The sequence below is a fragment of the Ambystoma mexicanum genome, chromosome 5q, assembly GCF_040938575.1.
Source record: "Ambystoma mexicanum isolate Mex_15411 chromosome 5q, UKY_AmexF1_1, whole genome shotgun sequence".
Classification (NCBI taxonomy): Eukaryota; Metazoa; Chordata; class Amphibia; order Caudata; family Ambystomatidae; genus Ambystoma; species Ambystoma mexicanum.
Window position 1 is genome coordinate 708,316,098 of NC_090933.1, and position 27,798 is coordinate 708,343,895.

At 47.3% G+C, this 27,798-nt stretch overlaps 1 protein-coding gene across 1 annotated transcript in view; it reads right to left on the reverse strand.

Annotated features, from left to right (window-relative positions):
- Positions 1-27,798, reverse strand: part of LACTB2 (lactamase beta 2) — a 504,565-nt gene that overhangs the window by 243,284 nt on the left and 233,483 nt on the right. Inside the window, exon 4 of the mRNA XM_069621184.1 lies at positions 17,577-17,755. Coding sequence (XP_069477285.1) covers positions 17,577-17,755 — 179 coding nt within the window. The remainder of the gene's footprint in view (positions 1-17,576; positions 17,756-27,798) is intronic.

Here is a 27,798-nt window from a genome sequence, read left to right on the forward strand (position 1 = left end):
TTCCACCAATGCTTTAGATGGAAAGTTTCTGGTGCAATGTCTTATAACCTAATCAGACAGCAGGGCCTGCAAGTCCCTTTTCAGTGTCAATTCTAACGTGGCATGCCACCTACATATTTCTTTATATCTGCTTCAAATCCGTTTTTTCATTGCTTCAAAATTACTTCAGGCATCTCACCTCTTAGGCTCTTGTCTTATATTTCATAACTTACAGCAATTGAATGGTTGAAAGCACTTGGAACTCCAACATGCCACAGCATGTCACTGCTCTCGGGACTAGCTGATGGCAAATTTACTGTTTAAATGACTTCAAAGACGTTAAACAGGTGAATATGAAGCCTCACAACCATTGTGAGATGTTATAAATCAAATTTAATAATAAAAAGCCTGTGCGTCACTTGCGGCTGCTAGCTGTATTTCTCCTGTGCATTACACAATATGGCCAGGGTAGAAGTAGAATCCTCTGACAGCAAGTAAAGCAGAGAAGGGCCTTCAAACATTCTGCAAGACCCCGCTCTGGGACAGCTAATGGAGAAAGTAGCATGGGCAGGTCTAGGGCTGTTATCCCATAAACTGGACTTTCTCCTGGGCTGGGTCGCCTTTTCGCAAGGGCCGACAACTGTGAGGCCCAGAGCCTGCAAGAGACAATGGCAGTGGCAACCACTGTCCGAATCATGCAAAGGACACACAAAATAGTGGCATGCTAAGGGAAAGGTGTGATGGAAGGGACAAGGTGACATACCCACAGCTCTCAACTCACACGCTTTTGGCGGGTGTCACCCGCCTTGTAAAGGGCTGACTCACCTGCCAAGCCTCCAGCACCCCATTCATTCCAATGGGCGTCTCAACCGCCAAAAACAAAATCGGGTGATTTCACCCGCCTTTGCAAAACAAATGGTTGAGAGCTATGCATACCCCTAAGCTCACAGGAAGTCCAAGAGGGCACTGAATGGGATTCCAGCAGCACTGAGAGTTCTCACCTTTCTGTGAGCTTGGCCACTCCTCAGGAAGGAGAACCGTGCAAACGGCACAATAAGAGCATTTAGAAATGCACAGATAGTTCCCTGGTCGTGCAAAAGGCACAATAAGAGCATTTAAAAATGCAGAGATAGTTCCCTGGTAGACCCCTTTCATCCAGACCTGCTACTCCACCCGAGATCCTTGGAGGGGAAGCCCACACTTAAAGCCAAAAGGTACTTGAGCAAGCGACTGCGCACACCTCTAAATAAGGAGGTTGGAGTCTAATTGAAGGCACAATATCCCAGACCTTCTCTGCCGGATAAAGTAGCAGACACTCTGGAGGTGGACTCATTCATGGTGAAGCACACCAAGGACCTGACTGCTCATGGATAGCATGCCAGGACACACTCCCCGATTCCATAGGTCCATTGGTCAAGACCATTAAAATGGTGGAAGAGACCAAAGAGGCCCTGCATATGGATGTGCATATTCTGGCTAATTGGGCACAAAGAGCAGTTTGTTTAATAAATAATACCAACTGTACGATAGCAGCGGAGTGCAGACGATCGATTTTAGTAAAGATCGACCTGAAACTCAGGAAGTTGGCACCCTCTGAGGCCACTGCAGCAGCTAAAGGGCTTTTGTTTGGAGAAGCTTTTGTCAAAGACATGTCCAGATGTGTTAGCACCTTTGCTGCTCTGGACAAAGGTCAGACATCGTTAAAAAGAGTGGTTGTGCCCTATGTATCCGCCAGGGCGGCAGAAGCAGAGGCAACTCTGCCAGCTGCTGAGGAGGCCAGAGGCCAAATGGGGGACACAACTGTTGACAGCAGGAAGACAGAAGGCTGAATCCTTCCCTCCCCTCCCGTGGAAGAGGCAGGCGTCAGGGCTGGCACTGCAGCAGCAGGTGAGACTAGAGTATTATGCACACAGCGCAGCAGCAAGCAATGCAATGCACCACGATAGGTGGTAGGCTAGCGATGCACCTAAACGCTTGGGAGGAGCTTACCGTCACTTGGGTCACAGAGACTGTGCAGGGGTGTTGTCTGTAATTTTTGAAGAGCACAGACAAACGAAACTGCAGCAATCTTTCGCAATTTCAGAGTGTTGGGCAGAATCACATGCAGTACCCTTTGGGAACACTACATGCAATTAATACTACAAGTGTCAGTACAATTTCACCTTTGGTACAAGCCTTTACTACACAGTTATGTGATAGCATTGGCTGAGCAGCCAGACTTATCTCAAGAGTTTAAGTGAGCAGTAGAACAAGTTACACAAAGGGACCAACAAATACAGTGGTTCAAACAAACACTTACTCAAGTTTTCTTAGTAAAAGAATATACATTTATTTACACAGTCAATTAGAAAACATTACACTAGCAAAATCAGTTACTATCATACACTAATACACCACAATACACAACCAATAAGTTACTGAACAAGTTCAGCTCCCCTGAAGTAGGAGCAAAATGGCACTTCAGTTACTTTAAAAAGGGGTAAAAAGACAAGGCTATAAGAAATGCAGCCCAAATACATTCATAGCTAGGGTAAAGGGTTTTAGTTAACTACAACCAGCAATTCAATTCGATAGGCCTGGACCAAAGTCAATGGTTCAGAGTCTTTGTACAGGATAGCACAGTTCTTATACGGTTAAGTCTTTGCCACGGTTTTTAGAAGAATTTGGCTAGGCGAAAAGTTAGACGAATGTTTAGGGAAGGACCAGCCTTCAAAGAGGGGAAGGTTTCACAAACTTTCTCTGTGGTCGAAAAGATTTCCGGACCGCGTTTGCACAGTACCTTTAAAGTGAAGAAGAGCTGTAGCTGAGGTAGTTGTTCCTGGCAGTTCGAGTAGAGCTCGCTGTTCCTGTGCTTCAGTCGTGGGGACAAGAAGGAGGACGTTGGGAGGTTCCTGCACTGCCCAGGGAAGAGGCCACAAGCTTGGATAAACATTGGTTTAAGGTGTGAGTGCCTTGAAGACCACAAACTGGTATCCTTCCCACTGTCTATCCGGTTTTCCCAGCACTCTGAAGAAAATGTGACCAGGAGGGGACTGTTTTTAGGCGGCTTGTGAGTGAGTTGGTCCCACCAAACTCAAGGGAAGAAGTTAACCTTGAAGGGCTTCTCCTTCGATGGAGTTTCAGGCAATTTGGATCGGTCATCCAGGAGTTGCAGCAGTCCTCTTCCTTCAGCTCGTCTTCGATTCTTTCGTTCCAGTGGTGAACTCTGCTTTCCAAGAGACCTGTTTTTAAACAGTTTTCTCCCATTCATTCCAGCCTGGCTGTCACTCACATAGCAGGGTGGTTGTCCTTGCCCGACAGCCAGCCAGCCAATCACGCCAGAGTGCATTCAGGTCTACTAGGAGACTAAGCACAGGGAGTTTCGGGCACCTTCCTCACATCCTGTCCACACCACTTCAGTACTGAAACCCGCCAAAGGCCAACAAACAAAGGGACCAAACCTGGTTTGCCGCGCAGAGTTAAACACAAGAAGGACCTTTCCTAAAAGAAACGGTGAAAAAAGTCGACTGGAGTCTGTTTTTACAGATAGGTCTTGGGCGCAATCTTGAAAAACATGGCTGACCTGATTTTTTGCTACCATTGTTCGCGGTCAGGTAAAATTATGGTAGTTTGATCTAAACCACTGCCACCAGCCAATTAAAGTAGGAAATGGTAACATTGGACTGTTACATGAGTGTTTTGACTCAGGGGATGCTAAGCAACCCCTCCAGCACTCTATAGGAAGATAGTGTGTGCTGGGTCAGTAAATATAAAGAGACTAGTAAAGTCAATTTAACTTAACATGCTCTGGGAGATGGCAGTCAGTCCCAGAGAAAGTGTTTAAACCTTGAGGAGTCTGAAAGACACCCCTGTGCAACTGCACTGAAGGTGCTGTGTGACACAAAGAAAAAGATGATGCCTATGGAGTTGTTCTAAAAAACCATAACCAAAGAACACAAAAGTAAAACACACATCAAAATACATTGAAGAGTGGGAAAAAAGGCTCACACTCTTCCCAGGTAGAAAAATCAAATCCTAGAAATCCAGCAAAGTTGCTGGGGGTCTCAAAAGGCAATGGAAATTAGCACATTTTGAGAATTCTCCCTAACACAGGAGGAACAAAGCCTCATGGACAAGGAAGTAGGAGAGTTTCTAAAGAAAATGGCGATAAGAAGAGCGCAGCAGATGGCACAATGCTTCCTAAGCAATGTATTACTGGTGAAACAGAAGCAAAAGGTCAGGCCGGTGATAATCTCAGACAATTTAACACCCTTTCTCGTGTACCGACACTGCAAGATGGAGGAAATCCATCTCTTCAGGGACATTTTGCAGAAAGGGCACTGGCTAACCTGCATAGATTTGAGGGATGCCTATCTAGCAGTACCCATTCCTGAGCTGCACCAGCAATTTTTAAAATTCCTCTGGTGATGGCAAAGGTGGGAGTTTATGCGTCTCCCTTTTCGGACTAACTTCAGCACTGTGGTGCTTCACAAAGCTACTCAGGAGTGAGACTGATTTTATACATCGAGGATATTTGTCTCGTGGCGCAGGATCTGATGCGGCTGCCAGAGCAAATGGTCCCAATGACCGGTCTCCTAGAGAAGCTGAGGTTTCTCATCAATTGGGAGCAATCCGAGACCAGGCCACAGCAGAGAATGGAGTTCCTGCGGATTATCACAGACTCAAAGCTGGGGAACTGTCTCTACCCCTGTAGAAAATGAACGACCCTTTGAAACATCATGGTATTGACTTTCCATTAAAGACTAAACTTTACTTGACAGTCTTATGTTTGCTCAATCACCTCTTCTGTTTAAAAGTTCTTTTAACTAACTGATCAATTTTCCATCAATCATATGTCATAACAAGTTGCATTCGTCAGTAATTTTACAGACACTTATCTAAGAAGGAATCTGCTGAAGCTCCAAAGGAACCTGACAGCAGGTGCGGACACTAAACAAGCAGACAACACAGGGATGATCCCTGCTGGATTTGGAGGCGGTTCATTACAGGTTTTGTTCTTCGCTATACCCTGTTTGAGATGGAGTCATTCATTAGGAAGATACAGCGAGGCAATGAAAGAAAGAGGAATTGGGGATGAGGAATTGTGAGGTGATAGGACCATAACGTTGTGATTCATGGACTAGGACAAGTGTCATGCCTGAGGGCAATAGAGTTTCAAACTGCAAAGTCCACATTGACACAGAAAATGTTTGTTTTCTTTGATTTGTGTTTAATGGTTTTTTTCTTTTTAATATTGCTGCTTGAGTTTTAATAAAGAAGAGCATGCATAATACGAGTCCCTGTGTCTTTAATAGAATCATGACTTTCATGAAAGAAAGTATGGACAATCTGGACTCTACCACAGTACTAACTGCCTCAATGGAGTTTACCATCAGACAGCATTTCTGGCGAGTCCCTTTTTTCTGGCAATGTATTCCATATTGTGTTATGGAGTGCCCCCTCCTACAGAGCTGCCAAGTATCCCTAAAATCATGGGAGTCTCTAGCAAAAGGAGACTGACACCTGCACTCTTGTATTTGAGCAGGATTTTCTTTCTACATCTGCAAAGATCTTCAGCTGTGCCTCAGACAGTCCCTTTGTTTGTGGCAACACTGGGTTGAAGTAAGTAACACACTGCTGAACACAGCACTCAACAGCACATGCTGGTCTAACTGGGGCTAAGCTGTGTCCTGGACACCTCGGCTGCTGAATTTCCAGCTGATCTCAGTGGAAACCTTGGATAAAGAGGGATAAATGGGATAGATAAGATGATCATGTGTGTAATTTTAGCACAGATAGTGTGAGAGAGGCTACACAGCCCATGTGATGGTCTGGCATGCATATTCTGGCACACAAACATGACTGTAGTGTCTGACAGGACATATTCTTGCTTTACTTCTACATTTGATTAGAAACCACATCCTGCAGTCTCATATGAAGCCCAGTTTCGGGTTTTTAAGCCAGACCTTTTGTTTTTTAATGTTACCTCAGAAAAGGAGAGGACCTTGCAATTCTCTTATTGATTTCATGTGCACGTTCATCACTACCAGGTCGGTGCTGCGGACCCCAATCAACGTCAAGGGATAGTCTTCACAGAGGGACTACTTCATCTTAATGTCTACTTTCCTTAAGCCTCAGCCCGAGGAAAATCCAGACACTTCCCAACAGACTAGTCCTGCTGAATGTCGCTGTGGCTCATATGTCTCACACTCTGTCCGACCTCTATTGTCCTTCAAAGGCATGCATGAAATGGACAACTGCCCTCAGGGCCACAGCTTTATGGAAGAAATGGCAGCAAATATATGGCTTTTCCCCTAGTCCATGTTGGCAAGAGAGTAACAATATTCTTATACTGCAGGCCCATGTGAAATATAGCTCTGTCTTAAAATCTATGTATCATATATTTGTCCTTCTGTAGGCTGTTGATTTCTTGGATTCATAGATGTGTGTGATCTGTTGCATTTTGATAAGTCGTTCATTTTGTGAGGCCCATTGCTTCCCAGTCACATTTTAGATGTTGCCGTGTGGGATCTCAGCAGTGGGTCAAAGAATAGAAGAAAAGCATGACAGGGTTTAGTTAAAAACAATATTTCCAGAGACACATGGGCTAGATGGAGCCTGGGTTCCCCTGGTATACTAAACAGGCCAGGCATTTCAGGAGCCACATAAGAAAAGAAGGAAGGCCCTTTGCCCTGGAATAGGGGTTGCAGAGAGTGAGGACTCCCTCAGCATTGATACGAACATAAATGCGACATTTACAAATAGAGTGTGAGGTGTTCCTTGGTCTGTTGTGGTGTCGTCATGTCCACCTTTACATTTTTCATCATCCTATCATGATCGTGATGGACCCAAAACCCCTACTGCCAATTTTCCAAGGGTAATTTCTTCGTACACCACTCCCATTAGAGCACTTGATTGCAACTGTCAGATTACATGGTCATTGTCCATTTCGATGGAGTGGCTGGCAACCCCATGGACTACCTGCTGGGTTATCCAGGTCTTCGGGCGTCAACATCTGAGGCAGTGGAAGTGGAGGTGAAAGCTCTGGTTAGCATGGTCAGATCAATGTCTCCTCTAAAATATATATCACTTTGATTGTCCTGCTGCTATTTAAATTCGTTTTCAGCTGTGTGCACATCGTGATCGTCCTGCTGGTGTTTAAATTCATTTTCAGCTGTGTGCACATCTTCATTGTCCTGCTCCTGTTTACATTTGTTTTTAGCTGTGTGCATAACCTGTTTTTCATGAGAATGTGTCCACCGCTCTGTACTCTGTCTTGTCTGCTACCAGTTCCCTCACCCTTCCTCAGTCCCATTGTCCCTCTGTGCTGTTATTCCCCTCAACCATACACCCGCTACCTCCCCTTGTTCTGCGTGTTCACTGTTTTTCTGTGCATATTACCTCCCCCAGCTCCCATTGTTTTTCTCCCAGTCTTGTTCCCTGTCTCCCCCCTCTACCTTCTGCTCTTGCTACACCTCTGTGGCCTCAGCCTGGTTAAGTGTACCTCACTCTCTGCAGTTTGCTATGGCACTATCTATCCCTCCTATCTTCTCAAACTGCTTCTCTATCTCTTATCCTTCACCCCTTACTAAGTCTGTCAGAAAGAACCTCAAGAAGGACATACTGAGCTCTAACTCAGGCCTTCCAACTGCAGGTACCTACGTCATTGCCTCTGCCAGAGAGAATCTCACAGACATACTCTATGCTGTTCCCTCACCCGTCCTATGGACTCTCCATATAATTGCTCTTCTCTCTCCTTTCTCTTCTTCGCCCATCAATGGTGGCACCCGCTGGGAGGTCTTTCCTGCCCTCTCCACCTCCAGGGTCATCATAAATGTCTACTGCAATGGTACCATCATGGTCCAGGGTCCTCAACCCAACCTTCTACTCTTTGATAGGCTCCTCCCCGCCTTATCAACCTCCCTCCGCCTTTTGCACCAGCTCCTTCAGCTGCCCTGGCTCCCGTGCCAGCTGTGCCCACCTTGGCTCCCTTGCCACCTCCTTACTACCCTTCTACACTCACCATGGATTTCTTGCAACCACCCCACACACTGACAACCCTGTCTGCCTTCTCCTCTTGGGTGAACGAGTCACCCACTAACGTTGTATCTGGGGCTTCCTTGCCCCCTGTGGTGCCTCCCGCACTGGCTCCCTCCTCACCCATTATGGTCCCGGCTCCCTTAACGGCCTTGGCTCCTCTGCCCCCTTCCACCTCTGTCTCTCAGGCACTATCGTCACTTAGGGGGTCCCACTGTCCCCTGCTCCCCACGTAAGTCTTTCACTGATTGCAATCTGCTCCACATTGCCATGGTAAGCACTCGCACAGCTGTCAAACACTCCTCTGACATCTGCAACCTCCTTGAACTCCTGGATTGTGATGTTCTTGCCATCACTAAAACCTGGTTCAAGGATTGCTCTGTCACAGGTTTTGACCAACTTCTCCCAGAAAGCTACACAATACTCTCTCTTCCTAGACCAAACAGACCAGTTGGGGGAGTAGCATTGATCTTCCCTGAGTGTATCTCTGTGTCTGTCATTCCCACTCAGGTCTACTCATCCTTTGAGTGCCTGATCTGCAGGCTGTCCCTCTCTCCAAGCTCTTCACTGCTCCTGTCCACCTTCTATCGGCCACCTGGTCAGCCCACCCTCTTCCTTTTGTAATGGGCTGACCTGGCCCCCTCTCTCCTTTCCTCCTCTTCTCATCTCCTCCTACTGGGTGATCCCAACATCCATCACGACTCACCTGATTCCTTAAGACCTTTATGCAACCTTTGCGACTCTCCGTTTCTTTCCATCCTACGGTCTGGCCCAACGCACAGCGCTGGCCACAGCTTGGATGCTCTCTTCTCAACTGACATTCCACTATCTATCCCTATCACTACTTCTCTGTCCCTCTGTCCTGGACTGATCATTTTCTCCTCTCTTCTCACTTGAAGCTCTCTTCTCCCCTTGCACAGGTAAGCTCGGCACTGCCTCCTGTCTACAAGGTCATCCGACCCATGAAAAGCGTCTTAGGAGCTGCCTTTGCCTCCACCTATTATGCTCCTTCCGCTCCTGCGACTGGCTCCCACCCTGCCACAGCCCTCTCAAACTTTAACCTCTCTGTTTCCAATACTCTTTATATTCTTGCCTCTGTCCTGAGGGTACGACTGAAGCCTACCAAAAAGTGCAACTCTTGGTATGACTCCAAATCAGCTTCCGTTAAACACAAGTGCAGGGCAGTCAAATGGAAATGGGATTCCTCTGGCGCACCCTCTGACAAACTGGCCTGCCGCCTCCTCCAAAGGCAGTATAGACTCTGCATCTGCTCCCAGAAAAGAGTCTTTATACAAGCCTGCATATCTGCGGTATCCAATAACACGGACACACTTTTCAAAGTCTGCAAGGAATTTGCCAACCCTACCGCAGCCTCCTCCACCATTGCACCCACCCAGGGATTTTGCTCGGCCCTGGCTGCACACTCACCTCAAAAACAGTGGATATCCTATACTCCCTCTCTTCCTCACCACCTCATGTAGCAACATCTCTTGTACCACCCTTGGCCTCCTCCCCTTCTTCTCCCTTCTGTCTCCCCTGTCACACCTGAGGAGGTTACTAGACAAGTCTGGTCTATGAAAGCCTCCTCCAAACAGGTGGACCCCTGTCCCTCCAAAATCATCAAGGACAACATTGACTCTCTCACTCCAGCCTTGGCTGACCTCTGCTACATCTCCTTTGCCACTGGAGTTTTCCCCACTGCTGCTCTTAAGCACTTCCTTGTGCACCCTCTCCTGGAAAACTATTGCCCGATTCCTATCACTCCTTACCTGGGCAAACTCCTGGAGAAGTTTGCTATTTCCCAGCTTACCCTCCGTTCTGAATCTGTTGGCTCCTTCCGCGACCACCAGTCTGGTTTTAGACCATCCAGAGGCATGGAAACTGCTCTTCTGAACACCCGTCAAGATATGCTCTCAAATCTTGGTTCTAACTCTCCCTCTGTCCTCATTCTACTTAACCTCTCCTCTGCCTTCGATACGGTGAACCACAACACACTCATTGCACCTCTCTGTGATACCCTGGTCATCACTGATCAGGCCCTGGCATGGCTATCCTCCCTTCACTCCGACAGCTCATCCCAGGTGGAACTGGGATCTTTCCTCTCCCCTATCACTCCCTCTACTTGTGTTTTCCCCAAGGGATCTGACCTACCCCCCTGGATTTTCAATGGCTATATGGCCCTCCTGCCCTGTATGATAGCCACATTCACCTCCAACGTTCAGTGTTACACGGATGACACACAGCTCTCCTTCAGGCTACCCTCGGCCTCTTAATCTTTCTCACTAATACCGGACTTCTCTGGCCGCAATTCAATCGTGGTGTGCTCCAAGCAACCTCTGAACAGCATCCACAGTAGAATCACTCACCTGCGAAAGCAGTGAGAGTTTCATGTCCGTTTCTGCACCAGAGGCTTAGGCCTCCTCAGAGGTGTACTCAGAGACACCCCTGGCCAGGATGGTCTGTAGCACCAGTGGATTCTCATGGGCTACCACACCACGTCCTCCACCACTGCATCCAGTGCCTCATCACCTGCACAAATAAAATAAAAACTTGAATACAAATGTTAATAGCATAGGCCACACACATAGGTATTGCAATGTTGTCAGCCAACACATGAACCTGCCATGTCACACATGACACAGAGTCAGGCACACACACAGTGTCAATGAAAGGGAATGGGAGCCTGAAAGCAGACATGGATGCGTGTCAAACGACAAAATAACACATTAACTGCAGAGCACCTGCATCACACAAGCATGTGACTGGCATAGTCCTTCCACAAACATGACTGATGCCAATACGCAGATGGCATGTAGCATAGCCATGCCAGAATTGTCAACAAGCCTCAGATGGAAGTTGAATACTACTGACCATAAGCCATGTACAATGCATGTCAGATGACATTTCATGGAATTCACTATTAGAAAACGCACATGTGTCACAGGGTGCAACAATGCTAGGGTGTTGTAATACAGTGAGGGCAGGCATACGGATTCAATAATGCTAGGTCACATTGACATCACGCAAGTGAATAGGCATATTGAAGGGGATAACAGGGTTTAGAAGTGTGTGGGTGCAGTGCAGTACATGGGTACGGCCTCAACTTTGAATAAAAACACAGGTCCGGTATTGTCAATGTCGTGGCCTGATGGCAGTGTAAGGGTAAGTGCCGTCATCATGTGTAAAGTGTTGGTATTGGGTTGTAGGGATACAGTAAACACCACTCCTAAGGGCAGGGGTGGCTCGGAGGCAGTGCATGTGTTAAACTGGTTGCTCAGAGGACCGTGTCGTAGCAGACAGTGTGGGCAGGTGGCAAGTGCATTCTCTCAGTCATTTGGGACTACAGCAGGGGAGAGGAAGACAGAAAGCACAATACATGATGAAGCATCAGAAGTGCCTGCAGACCCGGAGAAGCTACACCTCCAGTTACATAGAGGCAGGGAGGCTGTACCAGAGGGAGGCCCCAGCTCAACACAGATGTGAAACACAAACTAATTTCCATGAGGAGCAACTGATCCTGAAAGACCATGCGAATGAAGTAAATACTGGAGGTGGAGTTGAAGGAATTGCTGGCCCAGGACCCATAGGGACTTGCTAAGAATGCACAGGATTCAGGAATGAACACTCATAGCCACTGTGAGCCTGTGCCATCATCACAGTCCTAGGGAGATACCTTGCACCAAGCCTAACAGACTTTTCACACAGTCCAGGACTGGCAGAGTTGCAGAGGGAAGAGTGTAGAATCACAGAAATCCTGGTAAAGCCCGTTGCAGTAATCCACCATAGGAGTTACCAGTCCTCTGGAGACAGTGAGCTGCTGGGGGAAGGAGAGGAAAGGAAAAAATGCCTCTGAGGAAGAGCAACTTGCAGGGTGACCTCACAGAGACGTCAGTCATGTGACGATAGAAGGCGACTGTTGAGTGGAAGATCATCACAGGCTATCCGCGACCACAGGTTGGAGCAAGAATAGGGCCAAGAGAGGCTGGACAGAGAGTGTCATGGAAGGAGGGGGCAGGTGTGGTGATGAGGATTGCCTAGGTGTGCAGCACATGGTTCGTATGCAATCTGCATGACAACAAGCATGTATCAGTCCAACATCACATGGGTCACACATGGCAGTCATGACAATGTAGCCTGAACTGGCAGACAATCATAACACATCACCCAAGCAACATGCACATGGCCTGTACACAAACGCATCACCACTCACCGGACATTCCCTCATACATTTGCAGGTCTTCCACGCCTTGGATCTGCTCCACTGCAATGAAATTACTAGCGATCTCCTCATGTTCAGTGAGTTCATCGACCTCTGGTGGTGACCCACTGCCAGTCACCAGAGTAGAGGCGAACTTTGTAGCCAGCTTGTCTTTTGCTCAGTGTCAGAAGTTATTCCAACACCTCACAACATCACCAGCTGTGTGCCTCTCATATCCCAAGGCGCTAATACGGTCCGGGAGGCACTGCCAGTGGGTCATACGCTGAGCAGGTGTATGTGTGCTCCCTGCCTGCACCAGCATGTCACGGCCGTGTTCCAACATGTAGTCCTCAAGCATGTCCAGCTCCTCATCACAGAATCACAGAAACACCTCTTTCTCGACGTGTGGGACTCCTGTGCCGTGTCTGGGGTCTTAGCCTGTACCACTGGAGCATGCTTCTGCTTCTTGTGAGGTGGTGCAGACCCTGAGTTGCTACACTCTGGTCCGTAGGGGTTGAGTACAGGCGGACTGGCCTATGGAATCAGCCACCAATGTAACTACAGAAGGTCAGCTCACAGGTATCAGTAGCTGGGTGCTGTTGCCAGGACTCTGCGCCACACGTGTCTTGGCCTTAGTGACAAGGGACTTGGCCCCTGAGTCACACTGGGCCGGGACCAATCCAGTCCTGACTGGGTGACCCTGAGCCAGGATGCCGGTTGCTACAGCTGCCCCTGCAGCTTCCAGACCCTGGCCGGTGTGAACAGCAGATGACACGCTCCAGATCCCCGGGTGCCGGTGTCTGGAACTTGCACCACACGTGTCTTGGCCTTCAGGACATGGAAATCAGTCACCCTGTCCCTGTGCTGGGACTACTACCATCCGGGCTGGCTGACCCTGAGCCTGGGTAGTGGTAGACGCAGCTGTCCCTGCAGCTTCCACACCTTGGCTGCTCTGGACAGCAGATGGCACTGCTTGTGTGGGACCACCGGTGCTGGGTATGTCAGCAGCTGCCGCATCTCCCTGCCCCGGTTGGGTGTGGGGCATAGTTCTCCCTGCATGGGCCTGGACACCTTGCCCACGTGGACCACCTTGGCCACCGTGGCCACGTCGCCCACGCCGCCCACCTTGGCCACCTCTGGCAAGTCGCCCACCTTTGCCTCCCTTCCCACTTGTTGCCCTCCCAGTCATGGCACTGATGGACTAGCGCAATGGGAGGTGCAGCCAACAATTGTCCAGGGCAATTGGAGTGAGGGGGCAGGGTACGTGATGGAAAACGTACCACTGTGCTCCAGAAAGGCTCTATGTGACCCCTGGTGAAAAAAAACAGGTTGCGCAATGCTCAGGCACCTAAAAAACAAAAATCAACGTGTATGCAACCCCTCGGTAGCCCACGTGTGAGTAAAAAACATCCTGCAGTACACTGTGTCACCAGCAACACAAAAAATGCATACGCGAGGAACACATAGGCTACTATGACCTCGAAAATGGGGTATACGACACAAAGGGGCAACCACAATGGGAAGAAATGCATGCATGACTCACCGTCTGTCTCATAGAATGAAAAAAATCACACGCGTAGGCAACTCCCCTCCCAAAACAAGACGTATGCACTGCCACAGTAGTGAACTATTCACGTGTGAACCCACAATTTATGAAGTTCACGCGTCCGTCCCCACGAAAAGCACATACAGTGCACTGTTGTCCTATGCAGACCTTTAAACCGATATTGAACAGCAATGCCCAACGTCCAGCGAGTGTCACGTAACTTACGCGCTTAGGACCTTTCCTCTGATTACAAGCTAACGCGCTGTTTCCGCACGTGCAGAGTCACTCTGTTTTCAGCCGGCCACGCAAAAGAACACGGAAAACCCACGTGAGGCGGGCGGAGCTCCTCGAAGAGACTAGCAGGGAGTTCGAGAGGAGCATGGAGGAGTCCCTGCAAGCCCTCTAGGGGGAAGCCGAGGCACGCCTACTGGAAGTGGACACAGTGTTCGATGATGACCTGGCGGAGACTATGAGAGAGCATGGTGAGGAGATGGACTAGCCTGCTGCCTTTGTATACAGTTCTTTAGGAGCAGGTTTCATTTGTTTTTTCTTTTTATTTGGAGTTCCTGGACTTTGCTCCGCATCTTGTATATAGTTATTTTTGTATTGTATTTTTAGGATTTATTTATCTACATGTTTTAGGACTATGGGCCCTGGATCTTTGTAAATATTTGGAGTTTAATTTGAACCGTTTTTTAACCATGAAGGAATGGTTTTCACATGATATGTGATTTCATCTGCACATACGTCAATGGACAAGGACCACATTTTTGACTCTTTCATTTTTTACATCACATTGATTTTGGTTTTCACTTTCTTTTGGTTTTTGATTTGGTTCATGCATGCTTAATACGATGTGATTACTGTGTGTGACTTAGATACATATTTTTTTATATAATTTTTTAACATTGAAATCGAAGTAGTGTCTGGTCTCAACGGTTTAGTGCATGTTTCACTCCTCCATGACTCATTTGCATGTTCCTGCTGTTCACCAATGTTGTTCATGTGTGCACACATGGATGCATGTGTGATGTTAGGATTCACATGACATGGGGCATGTATTAGTGAGCATGACCAATGGATGGGTGTTGAGGTGCACCAGGGGGTGCAGCATGTGGTGGCCTTTTAGTTGGCATGTGCTGCGTGATTGTATGTTGGTCCAATGTGTTTTGGGGTAGGGGGCGGGGACAATGTGGTGGGGCTTGCTTGCAGGTTGCCGTCACTGGAGAGGGGTGGGGACATGAGGCGGGGCCTGCCTGCAGGTTACCATCTCTGGTGGGGGTTGGGGACATGAGGCGGTGCCTACCTGCAGGTTGCCGTCACTGGTGGGGGGTGGGGACATGAGGTCGGGCCTGCCTGCAGATTGCTGTCACAGGTGGGGACATGTGGTGGGCCTGCCTGCAGATTGCCATCGCTGGTGGGGTGTGGGGAGATGAGGCAGGGCCTGCCTGCAGGTTGCCGTCACTGGTGGGGGGTGGGGACATGAGACGGAGCCTGCCTGCAGGTTTCCTTAACAGGTGGGGACATGTGGTGGGCCTGTCTGCAGGTTGCCATCACTGGTGGGGTGTGGGGACATGAGGCGGGGCCTGCCTGCAGGTTGCCGTCACAGGTGGGGACATGAGGCTGGGCCTGCCTGTGGGGTATGGTCACGGGTGATGGGGTGGCCATGTGGTGTGGGCTGCCTGCGGGGTATGCTCACAGGGGATGGTGGGGGTACCATGTGGCGTGGGCTGCCTGCGGGGTATGTTCACGGGTGATGGTAGGGGTCCCATGTGGTGTGGGCTGCCTGCGGGGTATGTTCACGGGTGATGGTAGGGGTCCCATGTGGTGCTGGGGTCTGGCTGTCCCGTGAAGAGGTGTCTGCTTCCAGGGGAGTTGTGTGTGTATCGCGGTGTATACACGGGCCTTCCCACGTGATTTGGCTGGTGCGAACGGGGTACGTGATTTCGCTGGGGCACGGACGGGTTATGCGCGGCCCTTCCCACGCGATTTGGCTGGTATGAGCGGGGTACACGATTTCGCTGGAGTGCGGACAGGGTAAGCACAGCCCTTCCCATGCGATTTGGCTGGTGTGAGCGGGGTATGCAATTTCACTATGGTGCGGACGGGGTACGCGCGGGCCTTCCCAGGTGATTTAGCTGGTGAGAGCAGGGTATGCGATTTTGCTGGGGTGCGGATGGGGTATGCACGGGCCTTCCTGCGTGATTTGGCTGGTGCGAGCAGGGTATGCTCTGATTTTTCACATGACTACGATGGGGGGGGCTGTGTGCTGGGCCACGGAGGGCGCGGGGCCTTGTGCTGTATTGAGCATTTCACTGGCTTTTTCCTGCGCATTGGGGCGTGTTGGGGTCGATACTGCCACTGCTTGGTGCTTATTGCGCCACAGCGACTGATGCCTCGGAAAATCCATGAATACGTGTGCTGTGTAATTGCTGTTTTGCACCACAGCTGGTGCACGCGTGGCGCACACTCCTTCTCGACGCGCAGCACTTGCGCTGCTTCTGTGCTGGATTCTATGAATTGGGCCATAAATCTGAAGATTTAGCAACATTTGAAAATTATGTTTTCATGATTGTACATATACTCTGATATATAAGTTATAAATATTATCAGTAGGTTATGGTTGTAGTGTATTTATCACAGTTCGTACAGTCCAGTGTGAAACGCATGAATTAATGTACAAACACACACTTTAATATTGCAACCATACTGTTTTGGAAAACATGTACACAATACATGTTTGCCATTTAAAGCCTTAAACAGTAACAGATTTTGGATTGAACTGTTTTTTAAATTTAGTATTATACAAGAAAAGCACAAGATGCAAATACAGTAAATTGTTTCTATCCTGCAAATTTTCAGAAACACACATGCAGTTTGTTTTAAGATGTAACTTAAAATAAAAAAGGGACCATCATTGAACCATGTGATAGTTCAAATTAGACGTAGAATTTAAACGGTGTTATAACATGCGATGTATTGGTTAATGAGCTAGGCCTGATACCACGAAGTCTTCAGTTCGAATCGGCGTGGAGCCTTTCAGTTTTATTTTTACAAAAAAGGATTATAATTGGTGCTTCCCATTTTTATTTTTAAAAAGGAGGATTAGAATTTGAAAAACGAAGAGACACCACATCTGATATTTGTTTTACCGTGGCATGTGAAACCTTTTTTGTAGTGTTGACATGCAGTGACACATGCCATATTCGGCTCTTACGCCTACTGCGTCATGACGTGACATCACACGTTAACCCGTCCGCGTTTACGTTCCATATTAGCATATGTGTGCAGAAATGCTGCAATCACGCTTTGTTGTGCCGACCTGTTGTCACATCTATAAGGATATTTAAAAGGACACCGCCCTGGACAGCTGTAAACAAATACCAGGGGTACAAGCACTTTATACGAAGTTCTTTGACATATATACCACTTTTTAATATCCTTATAGATGCTTTGTGCTATTTTCCAGCCCCTCCTGAAATTATCGTGTCACCATTGAGAATTAGGGTACCTGAGCATTTCAGCAATTAGCGCAAATGAGTGCATTCTTTGCGCTTCTTTCATTTGCACTCATTTTTGAGAATCTGGCCCCTTACATAAATGTTTCCCTGATTGTCTCCCTTCTCAACATTTCAGAGGTAGTTTCTCCCCTTAAAGAGTCCAAGAAACCAACACAACTACTCGCTGTGTGCCTTAATAACATGCTTGAAAAGGCAAGACAAACACTAAAAAGGTGGGAATTTTCAAAACTAAAAATGAGTTTAGATAATCTGTTTAAACATAATTGTATTATTTATATTTTGCAAAGTAATAATAATGTTTAAAACAACTACTAACCTGGGTAAATTAAGTCTGCATTCATTTCCAATAACTTATCTAAGGACTTCATGTAGTCATAGAGATCCTCAAACACTGCCGTTCCTTCACCTAGGATGCAGTCTCCAGAAAAGATGGCATTTTCCTCCAGCAAAACTAATGACATGTGATCATCAGTGTGCCCGGGTGTATATAGAACTCTGTTAAAAAAAAAAGGTGCATATTTCTTGTAAAATTGTCAAAACAAACAGGAATGCAAGAAACAATTTTCAAAACGTGCTCGTCTCAGACTCAATTGTAGCAGGTAGGCATGATTAAGGCAAGTTAGGAGTGGAAATGGGCCTCCTACTTAAGTGCTACAGCTTACAATTGTGCAATGTAACTTGCTTTTAGAGAAAGGTCAGATACTTCCAAAAAAGCCTGACCCAAATGACAGCACCCCAATGTGCACACAAATCCCCAGAGAAGGTGGGAATTATCTGGACATAATTTCCACCTCCTCCTGCCCACACTGTCAGTATACGAGTGAATGTATTGTGATGGTGTGGGGTCAACAGACCACTTAAGACTCAGGTGTATTTTCGAACCTTTATTATTATTCTCCAGGAGGGGGTTGAATAAAGGCCTATAAGTTTGGGGTAACCCAAGAGTGACAACTGTATGAATGTGAACGGAGGATAGCACAAGGGCAAAGCCCTGGTCTTGGAAGCAAGACCACGCAGAGCAACAAGGGTTCGAATTCCAAACCCACGCTTAGAAACTGAACTCAGGTATGGTATTAGGGGCATTATAAAACAAAAAAAAATCAATAAATAGTGTCAGGATGGAGGTGCAACAGAAAGTAAGTGTCCGGGGTGTATTCAGCACATTATGCAGAGTGAAAGTCCCAATACTGTTATGTTTGAGTCACCAAAACTCCCTTGTTGCAAGTAGGGTCTGAAGCCCATAGTCCCAAAGTACTCAATGCAGTTCCTGGAATACAACTGCAGGTATTGCGCTAAAGTTCCTTCTGGATGGCTCCCGGGTACAGCTGTGAGGTTCTCAACATGCAGGTCGGCTTCCCAGTTTTCATGAAGGTTAATGCAGTATAAGCTTGCCAGCAAGGAGTTATGTTTTTTCTTTGCTTTATGGGATACCCAGGACAATTATATAGTGAGAATTTCCACCCTCCATTGCCTTGCACCATGGTAATTGTCAGACCGAAGTTATTCTCACCAACCAGTCAGGGGTTGCCCTCCTCGGTTTGAGCCCACTACAGACTGTCTTTGGTTCCTTGTTCTGGGTCACTGGATCTTGCCAGGGCACGTCATCCCATTTGGGACTAGGGATGTGAACCTGTTCCACTTAACACCCCGAAGGGGACAGGGCAAGCAGGATCTCACTGGACGTAACACCCCGTTAGGGGACGAAGAATCCTCAGGTAAAGGGTCTGTGACATCACCCTTCAGACAATAATCCATATTGTTTGATGGCTACTTGTGGACTGAACAAGATAAAATTGTACCAGGGCCTTGAACCATGAATGGCGTGGTTTCTGACCCCATTAGGTTGGTCTCAATTCCGGCAATACAGAACCAATTGTGTCCGCTCTCTTCTTTCAGAGAGAAACGTAAAAGGCCCATACCTGCGGGAAGAGCCAGCTGGGCAGAGCACAGCGGAAGCCTGCTCTGCAATGCCGAGCGGATCGATCCTGGAGGCACGACCATGCCGATTACGTGGTGGGCAGAGGAATCCTGGTGCCCATGGAACACTGCTGAGTCCAGGAGGATACAGGGCCAGAGGAGCCGAAGTTCCCTGAAGTGGGGTACCGAGCTGCCACAGACATGGTTCCCCAGCACCCAGGAGCAGCAATGCGAAGCAGAGAACTCACTGCGAGAGAGCAGACTATAAGGGAAGTGCGGTTCTGCAGCAACCGAAGCAGCTGTCTCCCCGACAAGCAATGCTGCCGAGGTCCAGGTTCGCGGCTGACCCAGAGCAGAGGGAGGAGGTTGGTAAAGCACTGAAGCACCCCAAAAGGGGGTGAGGACAATTTGGTACCTATATGGTCAGTGAGGCTGCACAGCCCATGCGGAGCTGAGACACCCATTACCCCGTGAGGGGGTATGAATGATTCGCAACACATATGGCTAAGTACGGCCAGGCAGTCCATGCAGGGCTGAGAGGCCCAATACCCCCACAAGGGGGTGAGAGCAACACACAACCAATACGGCCAGTGAAGGCGGACAGTCCGCACAGGACTGCGAGAACCAGCATCCCACAAAGGAAGGAGAATAGTGAGAACCTGGGACAGACTGAAAAATTAGAGGGCCCACAACGAGCTAATAGAAACACAAGAGTCTGATGGTGTGAAGGACTGGCTAGCCCAATCTGGGCTGAGAAATTAAGTAACACATGAAGGCAGAGAGACATGCTGATGAGCCGAAGGGCCAATGTCGGGCTAAAAGAAATCCAAGAGAGACGAAACCACCCTAGAGGGGTGAACCTGAAACAGAGAGCTCACAAGGGGGCACAAGTTACAAGAGTCAGAAGGTATGAACTATCAACTAGCACAGCCAGGGCTGAAAAACAAAAAGAGACTGGTATACCCTGGACGGGTAAACAAGGAGATAGAATCCACGCAGGACATTGGTGAAGGGATCAGGAGCCCCCTTTTTTCTACAAAACCAGGAAAGATACCGAACCTGTTTGAACTGCCCAGCAGGATCAGGCCTGTACCGAAAGGAAACAAAAGGAGAGAACCTAAGAGCATGGTTCGAAATTGAGGGGAGCTCAGAGCTATTTAGCTTCTGCTTGTGGCCTAGTAAAGCCTGGTTAGCTTGACTCCAACAGCTACCAGGAGCTACTTTAGGCGGCACCTCAAGCTAACTGATGCCATTCAAACACATCCATGTCATTTTAATTCTGTGTGTTTGGGACAATCTATTACCAAACATTAGGACATATCTATATGACATTAAAGTCATAAATAATGAACAAAGTGAAATGTTTGCATCTTATGTTGAAGTTACATTCGTGAAACGATGTGCACTAGTCCCTGGTTCCCCAGTGATAGCTCCTGGTTACTGGTTAATGTTGCATACCCATGAGCTGCTTTTAGGTCCTGCTTTTCAAATCTTCCATCCCTGTAAAACATAATTTGATGGGGGTCACGCACCAGGCAGCCCAAACCAAGAAAGTTGGAGGGTAAAAACACTTCTCTAGGCTAAGTTATTTTTGTCTTTATTGTTATTGGTAGGGTCAGTCAGTAGGACAGAATAGGTTTGGACAGAGGACAAAGTTCGTTTAGTAAGACGTTCTGACGAGCACCAGTTTGTTTGTTTGTTTGTTTGTAGAATAGGGAATCGCCATTGTAGAAGTGGAGATAGGAGAAGCATTTATTTTCTTTAATAAATCTGTACCAATGCGTCTTGCTTCCAAGTCAAGCATGTTGCCGCTGAGCTATCCTCCTGAGACAATAAATTGGGTTCCTTTATCATACTTCATGCCGGAGTCCAGCCTCTAAGCACGGGACTCTGTTTCAGACCCGGGCTGTTCACCGTTGTCTTGTCTCCAAGACAAAAGCGTTGCGCCCAAGCTATCCTTCCGGCCTTTATAGCCCCCAGCAGGCTAACAACACTCCTCATTCTTTAGATAATTACTGGCTTTTGGCATAGTCTCGGCTATTGCTCCCCCCAGCCAGCTTTCAGTAGCGTGTTGCCCTCATTGGCTGACTTTTCCAAATGAGAAGTTCTCCTAATTCTCAAGCCAGTCCACAAGTTGTTGGTTGACAATACTGACCACACTTAAAAGGTCTCCCTAGTGCTGTGGCATGCAAAGTCCTTCACATCTCCGCAGTGCATGAACTTGGAGGTTTTAGTCTTCAGGGAGAACCCTCTGTTTAGGTTTTTGTGTATGGAAGGCAGAATTTGGGAGATACTCCATATGCCAAATCAAGTGGTGATATCACTGAGCAAGTGGCTTTTCCTAGCCCCCAGTCTCTTGCTCTGTACCAAACCAAATTGAGTTTAAACATGGTACTTTTTACTATTGTTACCCACGCCTATTCACCTATTGCATTGCCTCAGTACGGATTTTATTACTGAATGACTGCCTCATAAACAGATCAATATTTTTCTTGTAGTATTGAACATAGTACTTAGTTATGTTATTCTGCAAACGAGATTGTCCGCTACTGACTCCTCAACGTCCATATTCCTCCAGAATATAGTGCGTCTCCATGACCATTCATCTCAAACGCTTCCGACAAGGCCCAGAGATTATTTTACAATTTTGGGCACTCATCTGTTTCAAGTTATGTATAATGGATAAAACTGGGATAATGGTATTAGAAAATTGATGACAAACTAAATGGGTTAATGTAGAACTTGAGAATCATTTACATTGTTTTAGTGAGTCAGAGGATGAGCGTTTAAACCATGAATGGCTACCAAACGTCTGTTTACATAACAACATCACACATGGAATGTAATTTGTAGTCATCCTGCACTGAGACCACTTGGTAAGCAGTCATAGGGCCTGTATGATGCTAGGCGAGTGCCTTTCTTTGATTCTGATCAATTTTTAGTTTGGTTTTGGGTGCCTTTTGGAGGGATTTGTGTGCTTTTCACAACTGTTTTTTGAGCTAGTACTTGATTTTCTGAGGGATTTATTTGGTGTTTTCCTTTGACTCCCAACCTGTTATTTGCGCTGGTCTACTTCAGGAGTGCCCTGCCTGTGTGCTGTAGTTATTTGTTTGTTTTTGGCCTTGTTCCTTCCCCCACCCAACCCCTCAGCAACTGGCTCATGCAGTCAGGTGTCTCTTTGCCTCTGTCCCGGGGGCCATCTCTCCCTGCTTCCCTCTGCCTGCTCCCATTTGCCTTCATCCATCTTCTGACCCTCCCCTTCCCGTCCTTTTGGTTCTCATTGGGCCATGCCACCCCCCCTCCTCCACACCCATGACTGGAACAGCAGCATTTCACAGGCCCTTCCTGGGCAGCCTTGCCTGGCCAGCTAGTGTTTAAGCAGCTCGACTCCGTGTTTGCCTGGCAGGCTTGCTGTACTCAACCAGCAGCGACTGATAAGGTAAGTGTGGATTCGGGTGGGGAGTACAACCATTACTGTATTGCAGTAAAACCTCACCACTCTTACTACCAAATATCGTATACAAATGCATTTAGCCTAAATTGTACTAGGTAGTCATATCTTGCATTTAGCCTAAGTTGTACTAGGTAGCCATATCCTGCATGTAACCTAAGTTGTACTAGGTTGCCATATCATGCATTTAACCTAAGTTGTTCTAGGTAGCAATATCATACATTTAACCTAAGTTATACAAGGTAGCTATACCCTTCATTTAGCCTAAATTGTGCTAGCTAGCCATATCTAACATTAAGCCCACGTTGTAATAGGAAGCCATATCTTGCATTTAACCAAAGTTGTACTAGGTAGCCATATCCTGCATTTTAACCTAAGTTGTACTAGGTAGCCATATCTTGCAGTTAACCTAAGCTGTACTAGGAAGTCCTATGTATCACACCTAGGAGTTCCTACTACAGTAAAGTTAAACCTCAGGAAGTCTATTGTTGCGCCAAAGTCAAATCTGCGTGTTTATCCTTTGCTGTGGCCAAAGTAAGATCTAGCCTATTTCCCGTTCGCTTGGCCAAAGTTTAATCTAGGTTTTTATACAGCAGTGCCAAAGTTAAATCAGAGTGCTGTCCATTGCAATAAGATCAAGGCCATTTCTCCCTCTGTCCACCAAAGTCTAACCTAGGTGTTTACATAGCAGTGCCAAAGTTAAATCAGAGTGCGCCCTCTTTTGTGTCAAAGTAAAATCTAGGTGTATCTATTGCAGTGCCTAAATTGGACCTAGGCGGTCCTCATCTGTCTCAACCTAGTTGAATCTGGGTGTCTTCTCTCACTCCACCAAAGTTAAATCTGTAGATCTGCAATCGCTTGGCCCAGTAAACCACCAGGACTGTTAGCACTAGAGTGACCACCATCCTTTGCAGCCCCTGCCATGCCTAGACCGAAACGCTCAACAATCCAAGCATAGGGAAGCTAATAGCCTGGTACAGCACATTTGGGAAACGGCCAAACTCAACATTCATTATATTGTTAAGCCAATGAGAGATATGGCCATGCTTGGTGAAACAGAATTAAGTCCACATTAGACCAAGAGGTTCCTGGAGAACTAAAGCACCAAACCTCTAAAATAGGGAGCAAAAGTTAATTTGGCAGGTACAGGAAGGTAATCAGGAACAGGGGACCTCTTCCAACTGCACGATACTCACACATACCTACCTTTATGTGTACTGTCTCCTCTTCACCAAAAAAAAATAGGATGCGGCTATTCCCCATGATTAATTTTGGCATATTTGCACACATAATTATACACCACTATGCACACCTCAATGATCTTTATAAAGCAGCACACCTCAACAATCTTTAGAATGCAGCTATCCCCCATGAAATAAAATGGCCTAGATGCACACATAATCTCACACTACGTCTAGCATTAGAATGCAGCTACCCACTACTAAATTCGGTCTAGCTGCACACATACAGAGTGAACACACGCACTACTTACCACCTCACTTTCTCCACTGACCTGGACTACAGTACCTGAGGGCGTTCAACTCACAGCGCGTTGAGATCATACCAATGGTGAAAGGCGCTATACAAATGCCCAATAACATAATATAACATGCTTCCATCAAGTGTTTGCCTTTCTGTTGTCATATATCCTATCACCCAGAGATATTACCCATTGATTAATTATGACTGAAGATATACATTGATTAAGCAGACACCCTAAAAGGCTTCTTCAACCATGATTCAGGCAAAATACAGTGAGAGTAGTTTTGCTGAAAGAGAGACCCACAGGAAAATACAAACAAGGGGATCTGGTGCTGTATCCACTAAAAACATAGACAAGTAGGGTGTCATATATTGCAACCTAGATATCGATGTCCTTTCATAGTAGAAAAAAATAGTCAAACCAATAGCTGTTTAAGTTGACCCCGCATCCGTATCCATCTAGTATTCCATGTGTCGTTACTCAAAAATCTGGTGCCATATACCAGACTTCTAACACTCCTTTTGCCAGACTTAAATGATGGTCACAAAGAAAATGAGGTTAAGGCAATCTTGGATTAACTGTTTCGAAAGGTTGTCTTAAAGTAGTTATTTGACTCGAAGGATCATGGACTAGAAAAAAGCTTGTCAACCTACTCACAACACCTACGTGCCTAGACTTGTAGCCACCTTCCATAGTAGAAACCCAGCTTAACCTAGACCAGGATCAGAGCTTAGATTCACAGGGTGAGAATGATGTCACAATCTCACCACCCACCCGTAAGCTACAACTTGCTTTCAGAGCACTTACCCCTATTTTCCCTTACCATCAACCTGGACTCTGGGAATAACTGACATATTGTTGGAGACACAGTATGTGTTTTTACAAGATTGAGCATATAGTGATATAGAGAGATGTACTCAAAACATACCAGAATCTACTGTGCAGAGGGCATTTCCAGAAAATAATCATTGTACAGCCATAAATCATAAATAAATCATGAATAAGAAATGTAAAAAAATAAAAAGAAAGCAAGTTCTCACATATGGCATGTATTGCGTTACAGTTTTCCAAGCCCAATTCTAAGAGATTGATATTAGCGCTATTTTATCTGGGAAGTTTATTTTTATTTATTTATTGGTCACTTATTAGGCGCTTATACAATTAGCAAAACTGTTTCAAAGCGCCCACAGGGCAAACAGGGTGGGGGACAGGGGAAGGAATGAATTACAGCAAGTATAAATAAATTGCATTAATAGTACAAACAATTATTGTGAATAGAGGGAAGGGGAGACAAACCTACTATACCTTGTGAGTGTTCAGAACGTGCAAGTGCAGAGGGGGAAGAGGTGAGGGGTAAGGTGCTTTGATGCTCATAGATAAGTGCTCAGGGTAAGTGTTGAGAGGAGAGTAATGTAAGTGCAATCATCAATGAATGGGCGAGCCAAGCAAGTGCTGTATAGAGACAGCGGCTGGGATGAGAGATGTGGGGGGGGTCTCAAGGCCCCTGAGGACACAAGGGCCCTGCACACCAGTCACGCTGCTGTAGGATTAGCAGGGAAGAGAGGGGGAGAAGGAGGAGGTAAAGAGAAAGGTCTTGAGGCATTTTCTAAACTTAAGGTGGTCTTGCTCAAGATGCAGCAGGAGAGGGAGGCTGTTGACCACAGGAGGGTGCCAGCTGAGCAAAGTGATCGCCCACCAGTTCTCTGTTTGGCAAAACGCTTAACACACAGGGAGTTGGTGCCGGAGGAATGGAGGAGTCTGGAAGGAGAGTATTTGGTCAGGAGGTGTTGAAGATAGAGTAGTCCCCAGCCCCAGATAGCCTTGTGTATGATGCAGAGGGATTTGAATTTAATGTGTGCTGAGACCAGGAGCCAGTGAAAACTTAGTAGGGCAGGAGAGATGCGGTCCCTGGGCTTGAGGCCAAGGATCAGTCTTGCTGCCCTATTCTTGGTAAGCTGAAGGGGTCGCAGGGTGGAGGAAGGAAGATTAAGGAGGAGGCTATTGCAGTAGTCTAGGCTGGAGAGAACCAGAGCACAGGTAACATTGTGTCTCTGGGGGAATGTGAGGAGGGGTAGAATCCCTTTGAGAAGGAAGATCTGAAAGTGGGACTTCTTGACAATGTTATGAATATGAGGGATGAAGGAAAGGGAGGAGTCGAAGATGACTCAGAGATTCCTAGCTAGAGTGGAGGGGTCTGGGAGGGGGGGCATGGAGGAAGGCTGAGTGCAGGGAAGAAGTAAGGTGCAGGGGACCCAATAGGGAGAATATCTGTTTTGCTGGCATTGAGGCAGAGGTCTTTGGCAGTGCACCAAACCTGGATGGCAGAGAGGCAGTCAGGGATGAAGGAGGGTGCAAGGGTGTTAGTGGGAAGATTGAATGAAGAAAGGTTGTGTATCGCCAGCGTAGCACTGGAAGTTGTGTGAGAAGGAGGGAATGAATTGTGCCAGTAGAGAAAGGGTATATGTTAAAGAGCCAGGGCGAAAAAATTGAGACCTGGGGGACTCCACAGGTAGCAGAGGAAGAAGGAGAAGAGAAAGGGCCAAGAATGGTTTTGGAGGAACGGTCAGTTAGGAAGGAGGTAAGCCAGTCCAATGCCCGCTCTGAGATGCCAACGGTGCCCTGGAGCCTGTTTATGAGAATGGAATGATTCACTGTGTCAAATGCAGAAGAGAGATCTAGAAGGATGAGGACAGCAAGGGAATTAGAGTCTAGAGATGCGAGCAGGTCTTGAAGGGTGTTCAGAAGAGCAGTTTCTGTGCCTCTGAATACTCGGAATCCAGATGGGTGGTCATGTAGACCGCCAACAAGTTCGGTATGGGAGGTGAGTTGGGGGAGGGCCAGCTTCTCAAGCAGTTTCCAGAGGAAGGAGGCGATGGAAATTGGACGGTAGTTGGCTGGGCAGAAAGGGTCTGCAGCGGGTTTTATAAGGAGGGGGTGTAGAAGGAAGTGCTTAAGGGAAGATGGAAAAGAACCAGTAGCAAAGGAATGGTTGAGAGATCAGTCAGAGCAGGGGCGAGGGAGGCAATATGTTCCTTGATGGTTTCTGGAGGAGCAAGGAGCAACCTGTTTGGACATGACCTTCATAGAGTTGACAACTCTCGTGACTTCTTCAGGGGAGACAGGAGTGAAGAAGGGGAAGAAGGAAGGTGAATGGTAGGAGGGGGCCGAGGGGGGAAGGTTGGGATGGGCGAGTGCATAACAAGGCTGTTCAGTGTATGTCCTGGGTTTTGGAAGTGAAGTGAGAGGCGAGTGCATTGCAGAGGGCCTGGGAAGGAGATGGGGCAGAGGTACTGTGAATGGTTTGGCAAGTTCCCTGCAGATTTTGAAGAGTTCAGCCGTGTTGTTGGTTGCATTGGACACTCATGCCTGAATGTGGGCTCTTTCTTTGGCACGGATGGGGAGTCTGTAGTGTCCCTGGAGCAGGTGGCAGGCCAGTTTATCAGAGGGTGAGCCTGAAGTGTGCCAGTTCCATTCAGCAGCCCTGCAATTACGTGTTTGCTCTGCAAAATCTGTGTCGTAACATGTGTTAAGCTTGGAGGCAGGTTTCATGCAGATCCTCATGACTGGGGCAAGAATGTCAAGGGTGTTGGTGATGAACAGATAGAGGTTGCTGAGGGCAGAATCAGTGGAAACATCTGTGTTGGATGGGCAAGGGGGAATGAAGGTGGAAAAGAAAGTGGCAGCTGA